General features: G+C 42.8%; 1 protein-coding gene across 1 annotated transcript in view; it reads left to right on the top strand.

Moving 5' to 3' along the window:
* Nucleotides 1-790: 790 nt before the first annotated feature.
* The window catches only part of LOC120024775 (ADAMTS-like protein 3), a 128,167-nt gene continuing 110,626 nt past the window's right edge, over nucleotides 791-18,331 (top strand). Inside the window, exons 1-2 of the mRNA XM_038969059.1 lie at nucleotides 791-1,093; nucleotides 2,038-2,153. Coding sequence (XP_038824987.1) covers nucleotides 2,085-2,153 — 69 coding nt within the window. The 5' untranslated portion in view covers nucleotides 791-1,093; nucleotides 2,038-2,084. The remainder of the gene's footprint in view (nucleotides 1,094-2,037; nucleotides 2,154-18,331) is intronic.

Here is an 18,331-nt window from a genome sequence, read left to right as displayed (position 1 = left end):
TAATAGGCACTTTGATCTGCCACTCCAAAGGGCATGTTGAGTGATAGCTGTAATACACCACTTCTCTACAGTGCCTGTATTAGGGCCAGGCGAGTGAGCAGCGGTGACAACAACAGCATAATATGAGTCCAAAATGTCACCCTATTCCCTACTACTTTTAGCCCAGACTCATAGGGCTCTGGTCAGAAGTGGTGTTCTATATAGGAGATAGGGTGTCATTTTAGACGTAGACAAAACTGTGCTGGAGTTTGCCTATCTGGGTTGATTAAAGGCCCAAAATCACAGTGTGACAGTGGCGCACAAGTTTATTAGGGAGGTCTTGAAACGTCATATCAGTTTCAGAATGAAAATGTGGCTGGGGGTATGCAAACAAAATGACATATGGAACTGGTTACAGAACATACTGTTAGAAACTGGTGTAGTGATAATATTGCCATGATCTTCATTCTTTACTGTTTGCACCTTGTAATACATGAGATGATGATGACTGCATGATGAATGTTTATGATGATGATGGTGAAAATCATGAGTATGATGATCATGATGATTATTAGGATAATGATCTGAATGATGATGATGGTGAGGAGGATGATTGTTGTTATTATAGTTTTATTAATGTGACGAAGATGAATATTATGATCATCATGATGATGATAACGATGTTGAAATCTACTTAATAAACGTGAAGCTCGAACACATTTGGCATAATCACGTTCCCCTATTCTCCTGTAGCCGATTCTCAAATCCATATTGGCGAAGGGACGGGCGGCAATCAGCTGCGCAGCGTTCTAACTTTGTCCCTTCATTATTTGAGCTCCATATCGCTACTGCCCAGTCGCGCTACGTTTAGAGCGAGAGAAAGAGGGAGAGAATTCAGACTTTTATTGTGACTCCGTAGTAGGCCACAGCACAACAGAATATTTAGTTGTTGTGTGCGAATTAGTTGTTTATCGATTTGATACATAATATTTGACTGCGAGTTTTGGTTGCAGTTCTGAAATCGGGGAGTGTCGTGGCGGGTGGAAATCAGGTTTGAGGAATCAGTGGGATGTGTTGATCTGTTCATGAGCGCAGCGCATTCTTCCGAAAGAAGGTAACATTATATATTTGTGCCATCGTACTGTCATTCTGTCCAAATGTCTGTGAAATATTTGGTGTCTGTGAATGGTCTCTATCGCGCCACAGAATCAATTTTACCAAGTGCAAGTTGATTATTTCAGCCTAAATATTGTTGTTGTTCTGGCATTTTATGTTTACAGAACACCATTTACATTTAGAAATGCGCCGCGTCATCTTTTTTTACACGGTAGACATTCTCTGTCGCTGTTGTCAATATCGTTATTATTTTAAATACGTTTTATAGACACGTGAACTGCCTACTCTACTGCCTTAGACATCGCTGAACTGTACCATTAGAGCTACCCTTACCCTGCGGGAGCATCCTTCACTGTCTAGAATGAACTTTCGAGAAAGCGGGAGCCTATCTGACAAGTAGAATGAATTTGCTAGAAATCAATAATTGGCCAATGCTATTTCCAGCGGAGGGAAGTGCTTCTCCATCCATGTAGCTGTTGTGCTGTTACATGTGTCAGTTATCCATCAGCTTTTCAGTACATCGTTATAATCACATTCATGCAATATTGAACCCTGGTACCCAAAGAAACTACCTACCTAGTGTCATTCATAGTTGTTTACAGACGCACATATGCCAATATCTCTATTTTTTATAGGCTATACATTCAATCTCAATCTGATTCCTTCTATTTAGGCTAATTTATACAATCTAACTTTATCATCGGTGACAGCTGATAGCCTATTCCTGTATTTTCACACATGTTTTTGCAACATCACTGTATTGTGTAGGTATTAGACTGGCCATAATAATATTTTGATTTGATGGGAAGAGCGGTGCACCTTCTGTGTTTTTGCCTTCCTCTCCCCCGTCTTGACACTGTTTTTGCAACATCACTGTATTGTGTAGGTATTAGACTGGCCATAATAATCTGATTCCTAATAAACATGTCCTCCCTATCCCAGGCTGCACCTCACCAACCCATAACAGCACGTTTAACCGCGGAGCTAAGATGAAACCACCCCTGTTCCTGCTCTGGGAGACTGGGCTAGCTCTCTCTCTGCTCTACTCCACTGCACAGGTACTGTACCATTCACATGGTGGCATTTAAATATACGTTTGATTCAATTTGATATGGCACAGTGTTTCTGAAATGGTGGGTAGGGATGATGAGGCCACCCACTGTGGAGTCGTAAACTTAATGTAAAGTGTGATCAAACCTTCACTTATGTGATATTTTATGTGAAGGTTGCTTGTTCAACCCTGAAGAAGGCCCCGGGTTCCAGAACGTTGGTTCTGTTATAAATGATTGGGAGTGATGAAGGGTGCATCTCAGTTGTATTCCCCTTCATTCTGATGTCTGATGTCTGATGTCCTCACCTCCTTCTCAAAGCATGTTGGAGGAGAAGGTGTGAGGGGAGGAACCTCCGCACTGGGCACAGATGTCAGTTCAACGTCTACTTTTGATTTACATTTGGTTGAGTTGTCAACTAACGTGAATTCAATGTGAAAATTTACTGTCAGTGTATTTAGGTTAAAAGTTGGGTGAAAAAATGATGAAATTCCCTACATTCATGACTTTTTACAAATCCAATCAGGTTGATTCAACGTCATCACATTGCAATTTTGGGTTGAAATGATGTAGAAACAACGTTGATTCAACCAGTTTTTGCCCAGTGGGTCAGATCTTCTCCTCCACTGCATTTTGAAAAGGAGACAAGGATGTGAGAAATCAAGCAAAGACAAGATTCACCCGTAGAGTGTCTCACTTTCTTTGTTTTTTATAATTGATGGTCAGTATATAGTCTGCACCTTGTCAACTATGTGGGGGTGTGCCTCTCTTCCAAATGACACTCCGTTCCCTATGTAGTTTACACTACTAAGTAGTGCACGGTATAGTTTACACTACTAAGTAGTGCACTATATAGGGAAAACGGTACCGTTTGGGACACACACATGGTCACATCTCGAAGCTCTTGTTCCTGGGTATTCCAGCCTATACAGGTGTGTGGCTATTATTGTAGATGTGTGTAGTACATAGCTATGGGACAGTTGGAGGATGTTCGTCTGCCTGGCTTTGTGTCTATTTGGAGCCAGCTGAATTGAATGTCACCTCTCTTTACGAGGATCAACGCTCTAAAGCCCTAAGGTTGATATATATAGTGATTATAGTAGTGGGTTGTAGTGGTGTCTAATACACACACACACACACACACACACACACACACACACACACACACACACACACACACACACACACACACACACACACACACACACACACACACACACACACACACACACACACACACACACACACACACACACACACACACACACACTGATTCAGGCTGCTGAGGGCCAGGTGATAACAGAGATCTGTTGGGCTCTGCCACTGAGTGGTGAGGCCTTTTTTAGGATAAGGGATGCATCCCAAATGGGACTCTGGTCAAAAGTAGTGCACTTGATAAAATAGGGTCCCATTTGGCACACACCAAGGCTTGCTAGTTAACATGTAGTAAGCTAGTGTGTGAATACAGATGGAGCACACTGAAACCTGAATCTGCCAGTTGACTGTGATGTTGGACACGCTGCTTTAGGACACGCTGCTTTCTACAGGAGACCAAAATAGAGTTCGAAGTCTGTTTTATGATTTGTTTGTATAACATGCTGGTATTTGTATTTACATGTTGTCTGTATGAAGTAAAAGGAATGACCCATGGAGATTAGAATAACTTTGAGTCTCCTCTCTAGTGTTGATTCACTTTTCCCAATAGCACAATGTAGGGCCCCTTTACAGCACTTGTAATTGTCTGGTTTCTAAAAGACCTGTCTGTCTTATAGGTCCTGCATTTCATTTCTGTCTGTATGTGAGTGTAACATGTGGAGCCGTTGCGTGGTAGTAAGTCAGAACAATGAGAGCCACCAGTGTCGTGAGGACAGGTGTGTCTGTATGTGAGTGTAACATGTGGAGCCGTTGCGTGGGTAGTAAGTCAGAACAATGAGAGCCACCAGTGTCGTGAGGACAGGTGTGTCTGCTAAGGCTCTCTGCTAGTTCCCAGCCCTCTCACTCATCTGCTCATACAATTAGACCCTGAATCTGGTGCCTAACCTCTTAGTGACCACGGCCCTGACACACACACACACACACACCTGCACGCATGGACACACACAGACACACACATGGATGCAATAGACAACAAGAAATCCAAAGAGGCCAGCCAATTGGATCCTGGTCTGTTTAAGTGTGCAGCGCCCATCATTGTTGGCTCAATAACCACCATTTTTTATTTAACATTGTTATCAGGAAATATTCCAAAACTATTGAAATCAGCTCTTGTGGTGCCACTCCATAAGGACGGGGATAGTAGTGATCTTAATTATTATCACCCCATTTCAAGGCTTCCTTTTATAGATAAGATTATTGAATCCTTGGTAAATGTACAACTTTTCTCTTTTTTGTCTGAGAAATGAATTTTGAATGTTAACCAATCAGGGTTCAGGCCTGGACAGAGCACTATTACAGCAACCACTTTGGTAGTTAATGATCTTGTCAATGCTTTACACACTACAATGAAATGTGCTGCTTTGTTTGTGGACCCGTCAAACACTTTTGATACTGTTGATCATGCTATTTTCTAAGTTGTCCTCAGTAGGCCTGAGCTCTGTCGCCTGTTCATGGTTTCATGATTATCTTAGTGACAGAACTCAGGCTGATGTGATTGATGGGGTTAAGTCTGAATTTCTTGAAGTACGTGAAGGTGTACCACAGGGGTTGATTTTGGGACCTGCTCTCTTCACTATTTACTGTATATACACACCATTGGTCAATCTGTTAAAAATTGTGAACTTCATCTATATGCAGATGATAGTATTACGTCTGCTACTGCCTGCCTTGATCTGCCTGTTGATCTGCCTGTTGATCTGCCTGTTGATCTACCTGACTTGATCTGGCTGTTGATCTACCTGACTTGATATGGCTGTTGATCTGACTGTTGATCTGACTGTTGATCTGACTGTTGATCTGACTGTTGATCTGACTGTTGATCTACCTGACTTGATCTGGCTGTTGATCTACCTGACTTGATATGGCTATTGATCTGACTGTTGATCAGCCTGTTGATCTGACTGTTGATCTACCTGACTTGATATGGCTGTTGATCTGACTGTTGATCTGACTGTTGATCTGCCTGTTGATCTGACTGTTGATCTGACTGTTGATCTGGCTGTTGATCTGACTGTTGATCTACCTGACTTGATATGGCTGTTGATCTGACTGTTGATCTGACTGTTGATCTGACTGTTGATCTGACTGTTGATCTGACTGTTGATCTGACTGTTGATCTACCTGACTTGATATGGCTGTTGATCTGCCTGTTGATCTACCTGACTTGATATGGCTGTTGATCTGACTGTTGATCTGGCTGTTGATCTGGCTGTTGATCTGACAGTTGATCTGTCTGTTGATCTGGCTGTTGATCTGACTGTTGATCTGGCTGTTGATCTGACTGTTGATCTGGCTGTTGATCTGGCTGTTGATCTGGCTGTGTCTAAACTACAGTCAGCTTTTAGAGCTATGCAGGAATCTTGCTGATTTAAAACTTGATATGGAGAACACTAAATACATGCTGTTTTGAAACTCTCTCAGAATGTTTCAGATGACCTACATGTTCACTCATTAGATGGTTCTCCAATCAAACGTGTTCCCGCATATAAATACTTATGTCTTTGAAATTTTAAAAACATAGATGAGCTGGTTAAGAAGCTAAGATTTAAAGTAGACTTTTTCTACAGAAACAGATGGTGCCTTTCTCTAAGCAGTAGGAAGCAGATCATTCAGTCAACCTTTTTATCTGTTGTTGTTTATGCAGCTGCTACTACACTTAAACCTTTGGATAGCATCTACCGTAGTGCCCTTTGTTTTGTTACAGGTGAAGGTTTTAATACTCATCACTGCATCCTGTATCAGAAGGTTGGCTGGACTTCGCTAAATACCCGTAGGTCTCTACATTACTTCGCTAAAGACCCGTAGGTCTCTACATTACTTCGCTAAAGACCCGTAGGTCTCTACATTACTTCGCTAAAGACCCGTAGGTCTCTACATTACTTCGCTAAAGACCCGTAGGTCTCTACATTACTTCGCTAAAGACCCGTAGGTCTCTACATTACTTCGCTAAAGACCCGTAGGTCTCTACATTACTTCGCTAAAGACCCGTAGGTCTCTACATTACTTCGCTAAAGACCCGTAGGTCTCTACATTACTCCCTTTTTGTTTACAAGGCCCAACGTCATAAACTTCCCTCTTATCTAACTTTACTTTTGAAGTATAGACACCCGAGTTGCCTAACCCGTTCATGGGATTGGTTAACTCTTGAGGTTCCTAGGGTCTCCACAGAGCTGGGTAAATCTGCTTTTAGTGTTAATGCACCGTATTGCTGGAACAAAATTCAAAATACATTTCATCTTGATGTTCTGGTGCCGCGCTGACTTATTGTGGAGGAATGTCTTTTATTCTCTGTGATTTCTGATGTTTTATTTGTGCTTCCCATGACTGTATTTTAATGTGTATTTACAGTATATAGTTTGAGTATAATGTGTTGTTGTAAATACGGTGCGCATTTGCAAAATAGACCTAGGTCTCAATATGTCCCTAAAGGTTAAATCAAAAATAATAATATGGATAGATGCATATTGAAAGGGTGTGACAGAGAAGGGGGGACATTTGGGAATTTTGGGCTAGAAAAATCAGGGGTGTACACCTACGCACACAAACGCACGCACACACACACACACACACACACACACACACACACACACACACACACACACACACACACACACACACACACACACACGGATGCATACTCACGTAGGCAGGCACATGCACGCAGGTAGGCTTCCCCTCTCTCTCTCCTTCTCTCTTTCCCTCTCTCTCTTCTCTCTTTCTCTCACACACAGCTGCCAGAGGTCTTTCACCAGCCACACCTGTGGCTTAGCCTCCCTCTGTGACCAGTGGAACAGAGGCTCACACAGGCCCTGTGTGGGAGAGAGAGAGACCGAGGGTGAGAGAGCGTGAGAGAGACAGCAAGAGAGGGAGAGAGCGGGAGAGAGTGACCACGAGAGAGAGCGAGAGAGAGAGAGAGAGAGGGTCTCCTAGGGAACAGATGGAGGGGAACACATTATATCAGCTGAGTGCTTTAGCAGATAGCATGTCCAGGTTTATTTGTAATTCTGTTGAGTTCATGTCTCCATGATATATCAGTTGTCCATTCCCCCACTTTATCTCTCACACTCTCGCTCTCACTCTCACACACACACACACACACACACACACACACACACACACACACACACACACACACACACACACACACACACACACACACACACACACACACACACACACACACACTCCAACTGTGCCTCTCTGTTAGCTGCATATCGCCCCAATAATGAGTTAACTGCAGAAAACGACGTGCTAAACTCCTTAAAGTCTCTTAAAAGTGCTGATTTCACCACATTTGTGATCACGTGTCGCTGTAAATACTGCTGCTGACAGGAGCAAGGGACACAGCTTGCTCGGTCAGAGCACCGGCCTCCAGAATGCTGCAGTGATTTGTGAGTTAGACCTCAAAACACTTCTCTTTCTCCCCTAAACGCTGTTTTCCCGGACCCAGAGTAGCCCTTTCCTGCAGTCAATGACCAAAAGCGCCCTCTTTGGCCTCATGGGTGGAATGTTATTACTTTTTCATCATGTCATAATTATTGAAGATACTTTTTTTTACGACAAATCTGGTGTGTCAATGTCAAACAGTTTTGTTATATTTCAGTCTTCTGTGATCTATATAAAGTGTAATATTGGGATGTTATTCATTTCAGCTCTATATCTTTTTTTTTTTTTTTTTTTAAATAAGTCCATAACCATGTGTGTGAGGTGTATACTTTTGTTTCAAAGTAGATTTGCTTAACACTACTAATAATCTCTCTGTGTGGCCCAGATTTAGCCCACTGCAGTAATTGAAGAGGGCATCTATTTATCCTTCAAAAGTTTAACTAATTTAAACTTTTTCCTTAAAAAAAAAACGGACTAATGGCGGATGGTCTGTTGCCGGTCAACGTATGAGCCCCATACCGTCTTGGACTCATTGTTAGTCTCCATTTTTTACGGGATTCATGACTGATACAAAATCTTTGAATCTCTGTGTGGCCCGCTGTTAATCTATTCCTGACCTGTACTATAATGTAAACTCAATGGAGAATGTCCGCTGAAAGTGTTTTTCTGTTGAGGCGTGAGGGAAAGATAAAACTTGGTGGTGGAATGTTTTGGGCATTGGACAGTAGAGTCAGCCAGCCAGATAGCCAGTCAGTCAGGTCAAATAAGGATTAGTAGGGTGGGGGGTTATGGGGGCTGTAGTTAGGGAAGGGTGGGGAGTTATGGGGGCTGTAGTTAGTAGGTCCATGCTTGGCTGGGTGTCCGCCTGGATTATGACAAGCAGATGTGGGATTAGACTCACGCTTGATTAGCTTTTATTGTTGCCGTGGTTTTCTAGAGGTGCTGTAAGACTTAGAGCTCTGCTTTCCTCCTCTTCAATTTCTGGCTTTCTCTCCATCTCTCTCTCTCTCCCTCCATCTCTCTCTCCTTCTTTCAGTGTCACTCTTTCTCTTGATCTCTCTCTCTCTTTCTCTCTGTCCTTCTTTCAGTGTCACTCTTTCTCTCCATCTCTCTCTCCATCTCTCTCTCCTTCTTTCAGTGTCACTCTTTCTCCATCTCTCTCTCCATCTCTCTCCTTCTTTCAGTGTCACTCTTTCTCTTGATCTCTCTCTCCATCTCTCTCTCCTTCTTTCAGTGTCACTCTTTCTCTTGATCTCCATCTCTCTCTCCTTCTTTCAGTGTCACTCTTTCTCTTGATCTCTCTCTCCATCTCTCTCTCCTTCTTTCAGTGTCACTCTTTCTCTTGATCTCTCTCTTTCTCTGTCCTTCTTTCAGTGTCACTCTTTCTCTTGATCTCTCTCCATCTCTCTCACCTTCTTTCAGTGTCACTCTTTCTCTTGATCTCTCTCTCTTTCTCTGTCCTTCTTTCAGTGTCACTCTTTCTCTTGATCTCTCTCTCTTTCTCTCTGTCCTTCTTTCAGTGTCACTCTTTCTCTCCATCTCTCTCTCCATCTCTCTCTCCTTCTTTCAGTGTCACTCTTTCTCTCTGTCTCTATCTCTCTACCCCCCCCCTTTCTCTCTCTGTAACCTCTTTCCTGTCTCTGTCTTTGTCTTTCCTGTATCTCTCCCTCCCCCTCTTTCTCTCTGTCTCTATCTCTCTATCCCCCCGTTCTCTCTCTGTAATCTCTTTCCTATCTCTGTCTTTGTCTTTCCTGTATCTCTCCCTCCCCCTCTTTCTCTCTGTCTCTATCTCTCTATCTCCCCTTTCTCTCTCTCTGTAATCTCTTTCCTGTCTCTGTCTTTGTCTTTCCTGTATCTCTCTCTCTCCCTCCCCCTCTTTCTCTCTCTCTGCCTCAGACTCCAGAGGTTACTGAGTACAGAAGTTCACTACTGGTATTGTGCTGTTAGTCAGGCATCCATTTTGACAGATTTAGCTCAGGTCAACAGGTCAACACTTTGTTGTTGTGTTCATTGGCAACAGAAAATAGTGAGAAGACTGTGTGTGTGTGTGTGTGTGTGTGTGTGTGTGTGTGTGTGTGTGTGTGTGTGTGTGTGTGTGTGTGTGTGTGTGTGTGTGTGTGTGTGTGTGTGTGTGTGTGTGTGTGTGTGTGTGTAGACTCAGGAATAGAAGAATAGAAGGGCACATGGCTGTTATCTCCCACTGACGATGGTGTTGGGGTAACAGCTACGTAATCACAGGGTATTCTTCTTGGAGCCTTCCTGAGATCAACACCTTCTCTCTGTAGTGGAGGGAGACTCAAGACACTCCGAGGGTATTAGCACTGCTAACGAAAACACTCTCCCACTCCCCCCCTCTCTCTCTTCTCCCCTTCTCTTTCTCTCCCTCTCTTCCCCCTCTCTCTCTTCTCCCCTTCTCTTTCTCTCCCTCTCTCTCTTCTCCCCTTCTCTCTTTCTTTCATTTATCTCTCTCTGCTTCTTTCCTTCTCTCTATATTTTCCTTGCTATAGAAAATATGAATGTGTGTTGGCAACATGATCAAGATGGCTTATGGCGTTTTCTTCGGAGACTACTTTCTGGTGAGCAGGTATCCGCGTGGTCGTACCAGAGAGCTTTTCATTGCAATGCAGTGAAGGATATACAGTATGTGTGCTAGAGACTGTAGCTGCCCTGTAGGCAGAGGAGGGTGGGGTGGGAGTGGTGTTCCCATGGCTCCTGTTTGGATACAGAGGGGTTAAGGGGGCACACAGTAACCACATTGTGTTTGAACAGCTGTCTGTTACAAACAACAGGCTGAGGGATGACAGGAAGTCACCTGGGAGGTCAACAGGAAGAGGAAGTGGACAGGGGTAGATTTGGGAGTAGATGGAGTGTTGTAGAGATGTCACTGTATGCTGTGATAAAGGCACAAAGGAGAAATGGCTTTCACAATAAAAACCATGGAAATCCCCGAGGGAGATGGTCTCTGTGTGTGTTATAGAGGGAATAGTATGTTAACTTGTTGTTATTATCCATTAATGCAGGTTTTCACAGCAGTCCCAGCGTGAATCTCCCTATGTCAACCCCTCCCTCCCTCCCTCTCTTTCTCTCAACATGTCACCCCCTCCCTCCCTCCCTCCCTCTTTTTCTCTCAACATGTCAACCTCTCCATCCCTCCGTCCCTCCCACTTTTCTCTCAACATGTCAACCTCTCCCTCCCACTTTTTCTCTCAACATGTCAACCTCTCCCTTCCTCTCTACATGGGAGGAAACTCACTGATGGAAACTCACTGAGATTTAGCAGTTCACAGAAACATCACGTGTACAAGAGGTCGACCGATTATGATTTTTCAACGCCGATACCGATACCGATTATTGGAGGACCAAAAAAGCCGATACCGATTAATCGGCCAATTTTTGTATTTTTTTATTTGTAATAATGACAATTACAACAATACTGAATGAACACTTATTTTAACTTAATATAATACATCAATAAAATCATTTTAGCCTCAAATAAATAATGAAACATGTTCAATTTGGTTTAAATAATGCAAAAACAAAGTGTTGGAGAAGAAAGTAAAAGTGCAATATGTGCCATGTAAAAAAGCTAACGTTTAAGTTCCTTGCTCAGAACATGAGAACATATGAAAGCTGGTGGTTCCTTTTAACATGAGTCTTCAATATTCCCAGGTAAGAAGTTTTAGGTTGTAGTTATTATAGGAATTATAGGACTATTTCTCTCTATACCATTTGTATTTCATATACCTTTGACTATTGGATGTCCTTATAGGCACTTTAGTATTGCCAGTGTAACAGTATAGCTTCCGTCCCTCTCCTCGCCCCTACCTGGGCTTGAACCAGGAATACATCGACAACAGCCACCCTCGAAGCATCGTTACCCATCCCTCCACAAAAGCCGCGGCCCTTGCAGAGCAAGGGGAACAACTACTCCAAGTCTCAGAGCGAGTGACGTCACCGATTGAAACGCTATTAGCGCACACCCCGCTAACTAGCTAGCCATTTCACATCGGTTACACCAGCCTAATCTCGGGAGTTGATAGGCTTGAAGTCATTAACAGCTCAATGCTTGAAGCATTGCGAAGAGCTGCTGACAAAACGCACGAAAGTGCTGTTTGAATGAATGCGTACGAGCCTGCTGCTGTCTACCATCGCTCAGTCAGACTGCTCTATCAAATATCAAATCATAGACTTAATTATAACATAATAACACACAGAAATACGAGCCTTTGGTCATTTAATATGGTCGAATCCGGAAACTATCATTTCGAAAACAAAACGTTTATTCTTTCAGTGAAATACGGAACCGTTCCGTATTTTATCTAACGGGTGGCATCCCTAAGTCTAAATATTGCTGTTACAATGTACAACCTTCAATGTTATGTTATAATTATGTACAATTCTGGCAAATTAATTACGGTCTTTGTTAGGAATAAATGGACTTCACACAGTTCGCAACGAGCCAGGCGGCCCAAACTGCTGCATATACCCTGACTGCTTGCACGGAACGCAAGAGAAGTGACACAATTTCCCTAATTATAAGAAATTCATGTTAGCAGGCAATATTAACTAAATATGCAGGTTTAAAAATATATACTTGTGTATTGATTTTAAAGAAAGGCATTGATATTTATGGTTAGGTTTGGTGCAACGACAGTGCTAAATCATCACCCGTTTGGCGAAGTAGGCTGTGATTCGATGAGAAATTAACAGGCACCGCATCGATTATATGCAACGCAGGACACGCTAGATAAACTAGTAATATCATCAACCATGTGTAGTTAACTAGTGATTATGTGAAGATTGATTGTTTTTTATAAGTTTAATGCTAGCTAGCAACTTACCTTGGCTTCTTGCTGCCCTCGCGTAACAGGTAGTCAGCCATCCACGCAGGCTCCTCGTGGAGTGCAATGTAAGGCAGGTGGTTAGAGCGTTGGACTAGTAACCGGAAGGTTGCAAAAACGAATCCCCGAGCTGACAAGGTACAAATCTGTCGTTCTCCCCCTGAACAAGGCAGTTAACCCACTGTTCCTAGGCCGTCATTGAAAATAAGAATGTGTTCTTAACTGACTTGCCTAGTTAAATAAAGGTGTAAAAAAATATATATGTTATGTTATGAAAACTTGAAATCGGCCCTAATTAATCGGCCATTCCGATTAATCGGTCGACCTCTAACGTGTACTGTTAGCTGACTCTGTTGTGAATGTTATCTTGGTTTGGGTGGATTCTACCATGGGTTCATGGTATTGCACTGGGGCCATAAGACCTACTCTTTACAGTAGGTTACCCTTGGTGTAGTGGGTGTGTTTGGGTGTAGTGTGTTGTTGATACACCACAAGTGTGTGTGTTAGTCTACAGTGTATTTGTGTGTTACTGTGCAAGCTTGGAGTGTGTTGTCAGTCTTCTACAGTGGCCCCTATTACACCACAATTGAGTGTGTTAGTCTGCAGTGTTTGTGTGTTACTGCAAGGGTGGTGTATTGTCAATCTTCTACAGAGGCCCCTGTAACACAATTTTGAGGCCCTTGGATGCTATCCATCTTTGATTCCACCATGCAAACTGCCCTGGCAGCCACAGGCACCAGTCCTTCACAAATTGGACTCCATTAGATCCTTGCAGGCGATAGCATTAGCGCTAGCGTTGTCGCTAGCCAATCTCTCAGTGTCAATCATTAGCATGGATTTCACAGCTCTGTTCAAAGGGGAAACCCAAAACCCTGGCGCAGGATGATAATAGTAAGTGCAATCTGGAGTACAATCTGGAGTAATGTAATTTTGACCATGTGGCTGGGCTAGTGATGGTGGCTAGCCTAGCGTGTCTTAGCGTGTTTTGTGTTATCGCCGTTGTCCTTGTTTATTCACAGTTTGGCTCCTGTTTATTTTTCGGTAGTGGATTCATTACGTTTCGGAATGTCGTTATCAAGACGAGAGTCTTGCTGGTGAATTTCCTTTCTGTGGTGTATTATTGATATTACTCCAGCCCCGGCTGACTCTCTCTCTCACAGCTGTATGTGTGTGTGCATGTGTGTATGTGCGTGCATGTGTACGTGCACGTACGCGTGTGTGTTTCAGCCATCCATTTAGCAAAACTCTTTCCCGGCCAGGAACAAAATCATTTTCAGGTGTGGGTGTTATTAAAGGGACAGTGCCGTCAATTCTCCTGTTTTTTAATGATATTTCCACACGTGAAAATTATGACAATGCCCTTTTAGTGTAAGAGCTTTAAAAAGAAAAACACCTGGAATTTCAGCCTGTTCAGAGGGGAGGGAGTTTTTGGCCCACAGCATGACATCACAATCAAATCGGATTATTCTGATTATTTGCATATGTATCCTCCTACATTAAAGGGGTAAACGGGGTAGCCTGTTAAACTATGAGTGGTTGTTTTGGACGATGTACAGTACACCTGTGGTACCCACTCTGTCAATTTCAGTCAGTAAATAGAAAGTGACATATCATTTAAAAGCTACAGCACTTGTCTTTTTGGTAATGAAACTCAAACCTTACTACTGGCAATGTCATAAGAATGCCCCCCCACCACCACCCCCTTCATATTCATAGAGTATGCAATTTAGGTCAAGTCACCAAAAGTGCAAAAATGTTGCATGCATGGAAAGGGTAAACCCTGGTGGTCATCATAATGCCATTTGGGGTGCCATGTGGGACACAGATTGCTTTTACATCTTGTGGTGGAACAGCTAACACACCAGCTGCCTGTGGGCCCTGGTCAAATGTAGTGCCCTATATAGGGAATAGAGTGACATCTGGGACTCAGCAAAGAACTATGAACTCTGGAGGATAGCAAACTAATGTTCCCTAATAAAAGACACGTAGCGGAGGGATACGAGGCGAGGCAGAGGTAGTGGTTCTCACATACTGTTTGTAGGGCTTGTGTATGGATCAGTGGGTGAGGAGGTGTAGCTGTTCATAGCAGATTAGCTAACTCCCTCTCTGCCTGTTTATTGAAATATCTGCCCATGTCTGTTTCTCAACCTCCGATCTGTGGACAGTTTATGTCCCAGGGATGGTACTCATCGGTCCCTCAGATGGTAGACTGACAATTTCTATACTTGTTATGTAAATGCCTCCTCCAAGAAGAAAATACCCTTGCAGGTAGGGTTGTACATTCTGGGGAATATTCAGAGGTGGAAACTTTCTGTGGGAATTAACGGAAATATATGCAAATTAATATTAATACCATTTAAATGTAGATGTTTTTTGCATTGGATATATTTACTATATCATATAGAGACCGACACATAAACCTTTTAACTTATCATAACTAGACATAATTTCAAATGATTAAATCCTTACAATAGAAATAAAAACAACAATTTTGTTACGAATTGAACTTTAATTAAATGAGTTGACTCTTCACATGGGATGATTTCACTGAACAACAAAAGAAAGGGATTATTGAATGATCCCCAATGATCCATCGCATCTCCCAAAAACGTTTTCAACTCAGGCTTCCATGTCTTCTCCCTGGACCTCCTCAATGTCCACCTCTTGAACATCAGACTCTGAGGCATCTTCACTGTCACTTTCCAACCTTGTTGAGGATGGCTCGTTGTCAGGCCTCAAAAAAGCCTCAAATTTGCCTGGATGGACACCAATATTTCAACCCTTGTATTGGTCAGCCTGTTGCGTGCTTTGGTGTGTGTGTTCCCAAACAAGGACCAGTTGCGCTCTGAGGCGGCTGATGTTGGTGGGATTTGGAGGATGATGGAGGCAACAGGGAAAAAGAGTCTCAGATCCACAAAGTCCCTTCCACCAGGTGGCTGATGACTGCCTTCAGCTCATCTGCAATGTAGAGACTGGTATGTCTCTTGTCCCTTGTGTCTGTGCTCTTGTAGAATACTGGTTGAGGGGTGGAGATGATGTAGTTAATTATTCCTTGCCCACGAACATTCAACCACTCATCAGAGATGATTGCAATACAGTCCGCTTTCTCTATGATTTGCTTGACATTCACTTGAACTCTGTTGAACTCTGCATCCAGCTAATGTGTAGATAAAGCATGTCTGGTTGGAGGGGTGTATGCTGGGCGAAGAACATTCAGAAATTTCTTCCAATACACATTGCCTGTAAGCATCAGAGGTGAACCAGTTGCATACACAGCTCGAGCAAGATATTCATCAGCATTTCTCTGACTACGTTCCTCCATTGAGTCAAAAAAACTTCTGATTCCAGGAGGACCATGAGCTGTTGCTATCGATAAGGTGTCTGATTCAACATTTTCACCTCGAATAGAAGTAGAGGGACTTTTGATTCGAGGGTGCTTGTTGTGAGCGCTGAGGGAACTTTATGCACTTGGCCAGATGATTCTGCATCTTTGTTGCATTCTTCACATATGATTTGCCACAGTATTTGCAAATGTACACAGCTTTTCCTTCTACATTAGCTGCAGTGAAATGTCTCCACACATCAGATAGTGCCCGTGGCATTTTCCTGTAAAGATTAGAAAATTATTTGTAAAAAAAAAAAAAATACAATTCCATGTACAGATAAATAGTTAAACAGATAGATTTAACAACTCCTTTGTAAGATACATGTTTTAAAATGAAACAGGTGAATTAACACTCCTCAGTTAGCAGGCTCAAGCAAGCTAAAATCCACATGGTAGCAAAAACTAACTAGCAGAAATTGTTAACAAGTTAGAAATAATTTAAACACACTTTTCTGTAGGCTACTATTTACTAGTTAACAAAAAATAATGTCATGTAAAATATATTCACCCCACCCAGTATTGTAATCAAAACTTACCAGAAAGCATGTAGACCTTGGCTTAGACAGTGTAGTCGTGTGGGTTCAATAGCATCTCATTAGTGTGCAAGATTTTGAGAATAAGCTCAGTACATGTGATGGAAGAGTGTACTGTGCATGCAGAGGGTTGTAATTCCATTGATTTGGAATAGTTTAACCAAAATATGCCATAAGACCTAGAATTGCCTTATGTGTATCCCACAAAAAAGATTCACTGTTATAATCACATTTTTTGGGAACATTTCTGGAAAATTTCCAAACATTTCCTGGAAAGTTTCCGACCCTTTGCAACCCTACTTGCAGGTCTCTGCTATATAAGAGTTGTTACAGCACATCTAGTATGGTACCAAACTAGGCTGCTCGGCTCTGCCTGCTTCCTCATCTTCTCTCTAATGCAGGTTCAATGTCAGCAGCCCTGGTGTTTGAGCCAAAGCTGAAGAGTGAAAAGATCACTTTCTGTCCTCACACCTCATGCACCAGTCACCTCTTCACCCCACAGCTGAACCTCTACTGAGTGCTGCTCTATGGCCAACCCTGTGGCCTGCATGGGCCAGTGTGTGTGTGTATGTGGTGTGTGTGTATGTGGTGTGTGTGTGTGTGTGAGGAGCAAGTCACAGGCTTGTGTGAAAGACTCTTTCATTCACATGGACAGTGTGTCCATTCAGTCTCCTCTCAGCTGCAAACACACTGGCTCCATTTCCACTCTGGGTTCTCTGCCAATCAGCTGGTTGGAATCTGTTTCTCTCTCCTCTCTGTCACTGTCTATCTGATTTATCTCACTCTTTCGTTAACCTCAATGTCAACTTGTTTTTAGATTGCATTGTTGGTTTTAAGCTGTATGGATTATGTATTTGGGATGTTTTCAGTGATTAACTCTGACAGCCCTAATTATTTATGGTAATTCTTAATATTTTTTTCCCAATGATAGTTTCTCCCTCGTCTGATCTACACATGTTCCTCAAACCTTTATAATCCGATTGTCATAGGGTTGGATGGGATGCCTCATGATATCACTCTCGCCTGAGGCCTTCAGTCCAATCTGGTATCTGTATTCCCAGTAGTAGCCTGTTCTGCAGGACAACTTTGTCTTCGCTTTTTGGATTGTCTTTGCATATCCATGCTCTGTAGTCACATCTAGGTTAGGTGTGGAGTAGATGCCTCTCCTATCAACTTGTCCTCTTCCCCCTGGTACCCAGATCTGTCTGTTAAATGTGACGGGCCATGGGCGACACACGCCATTAAACCTCTTCCTCTTTGGTTCACACTCCATTAACAATCGCTGCTATTGGTCCGTCTCTCATAACATCCATCCATCACGGCGATAGTGACAGGAAGTGTTACCCTGGTGAGGGAAGCATTCTGGAATCTGTGGATGTCTGAGCTATTTGCCTCTGGAGAGATGGGCTAGAGATGACGTAGCGTTCCGAAGGGATGCCAATCGGGAATACAGATCAGGAATACCACACTTCCAGCAAGGCATTAACGTGGGAAAACAGCAGGGCTTTGTTCAACAGGACACAACGTTGTGCAACGTTCAGTTGAATGAAAAGGTTGTTGAAGAACGTTGCGATTATAGCGGCTCAGGGGGCGAGTGCAGGGCCGTGCACAGACCTTTCAGGGGCAGATGCTCAAAATGAACCCCCTCCCCCCGCTTGAAAAAAATGAAGACATTTATAATTCATATCTCGAAATGTATAACAAAACAGATTTTTTGTTGTTGCATTGCATATTTATTTCTGCAACAACACTCACTCATCATCACAAATTGTAAGCAATCTAGTTACAGTGCCTCCTAAAGACATGATTGACATGGGGAAAAGAGGGTGGACTATCAGCTGATCATTGATGTTGATGATTGATGTAAATATGCTACTTAGTTATCTC

The sequence above is a fragment of the Salvelinus namaycush genome, chromosome 30 (assembly GCF_016432855.1).
Source record: "Salvelinus namaycush isolate Seneca chromosome 30, SaNama_1.0, whole genome shotgun sequence".
NCBI classification, from domain to species: Eukaryota; Metazoa; Chordata; class Actinopteri; order Salmoniformes; family Salmonidae; genus Salvelinus; species Salvelinus namaycush.
Note: the sequence above shows the minus strand (reverse complement) of the source record. Positions and strands in the feature narration are given on the sequence as shown.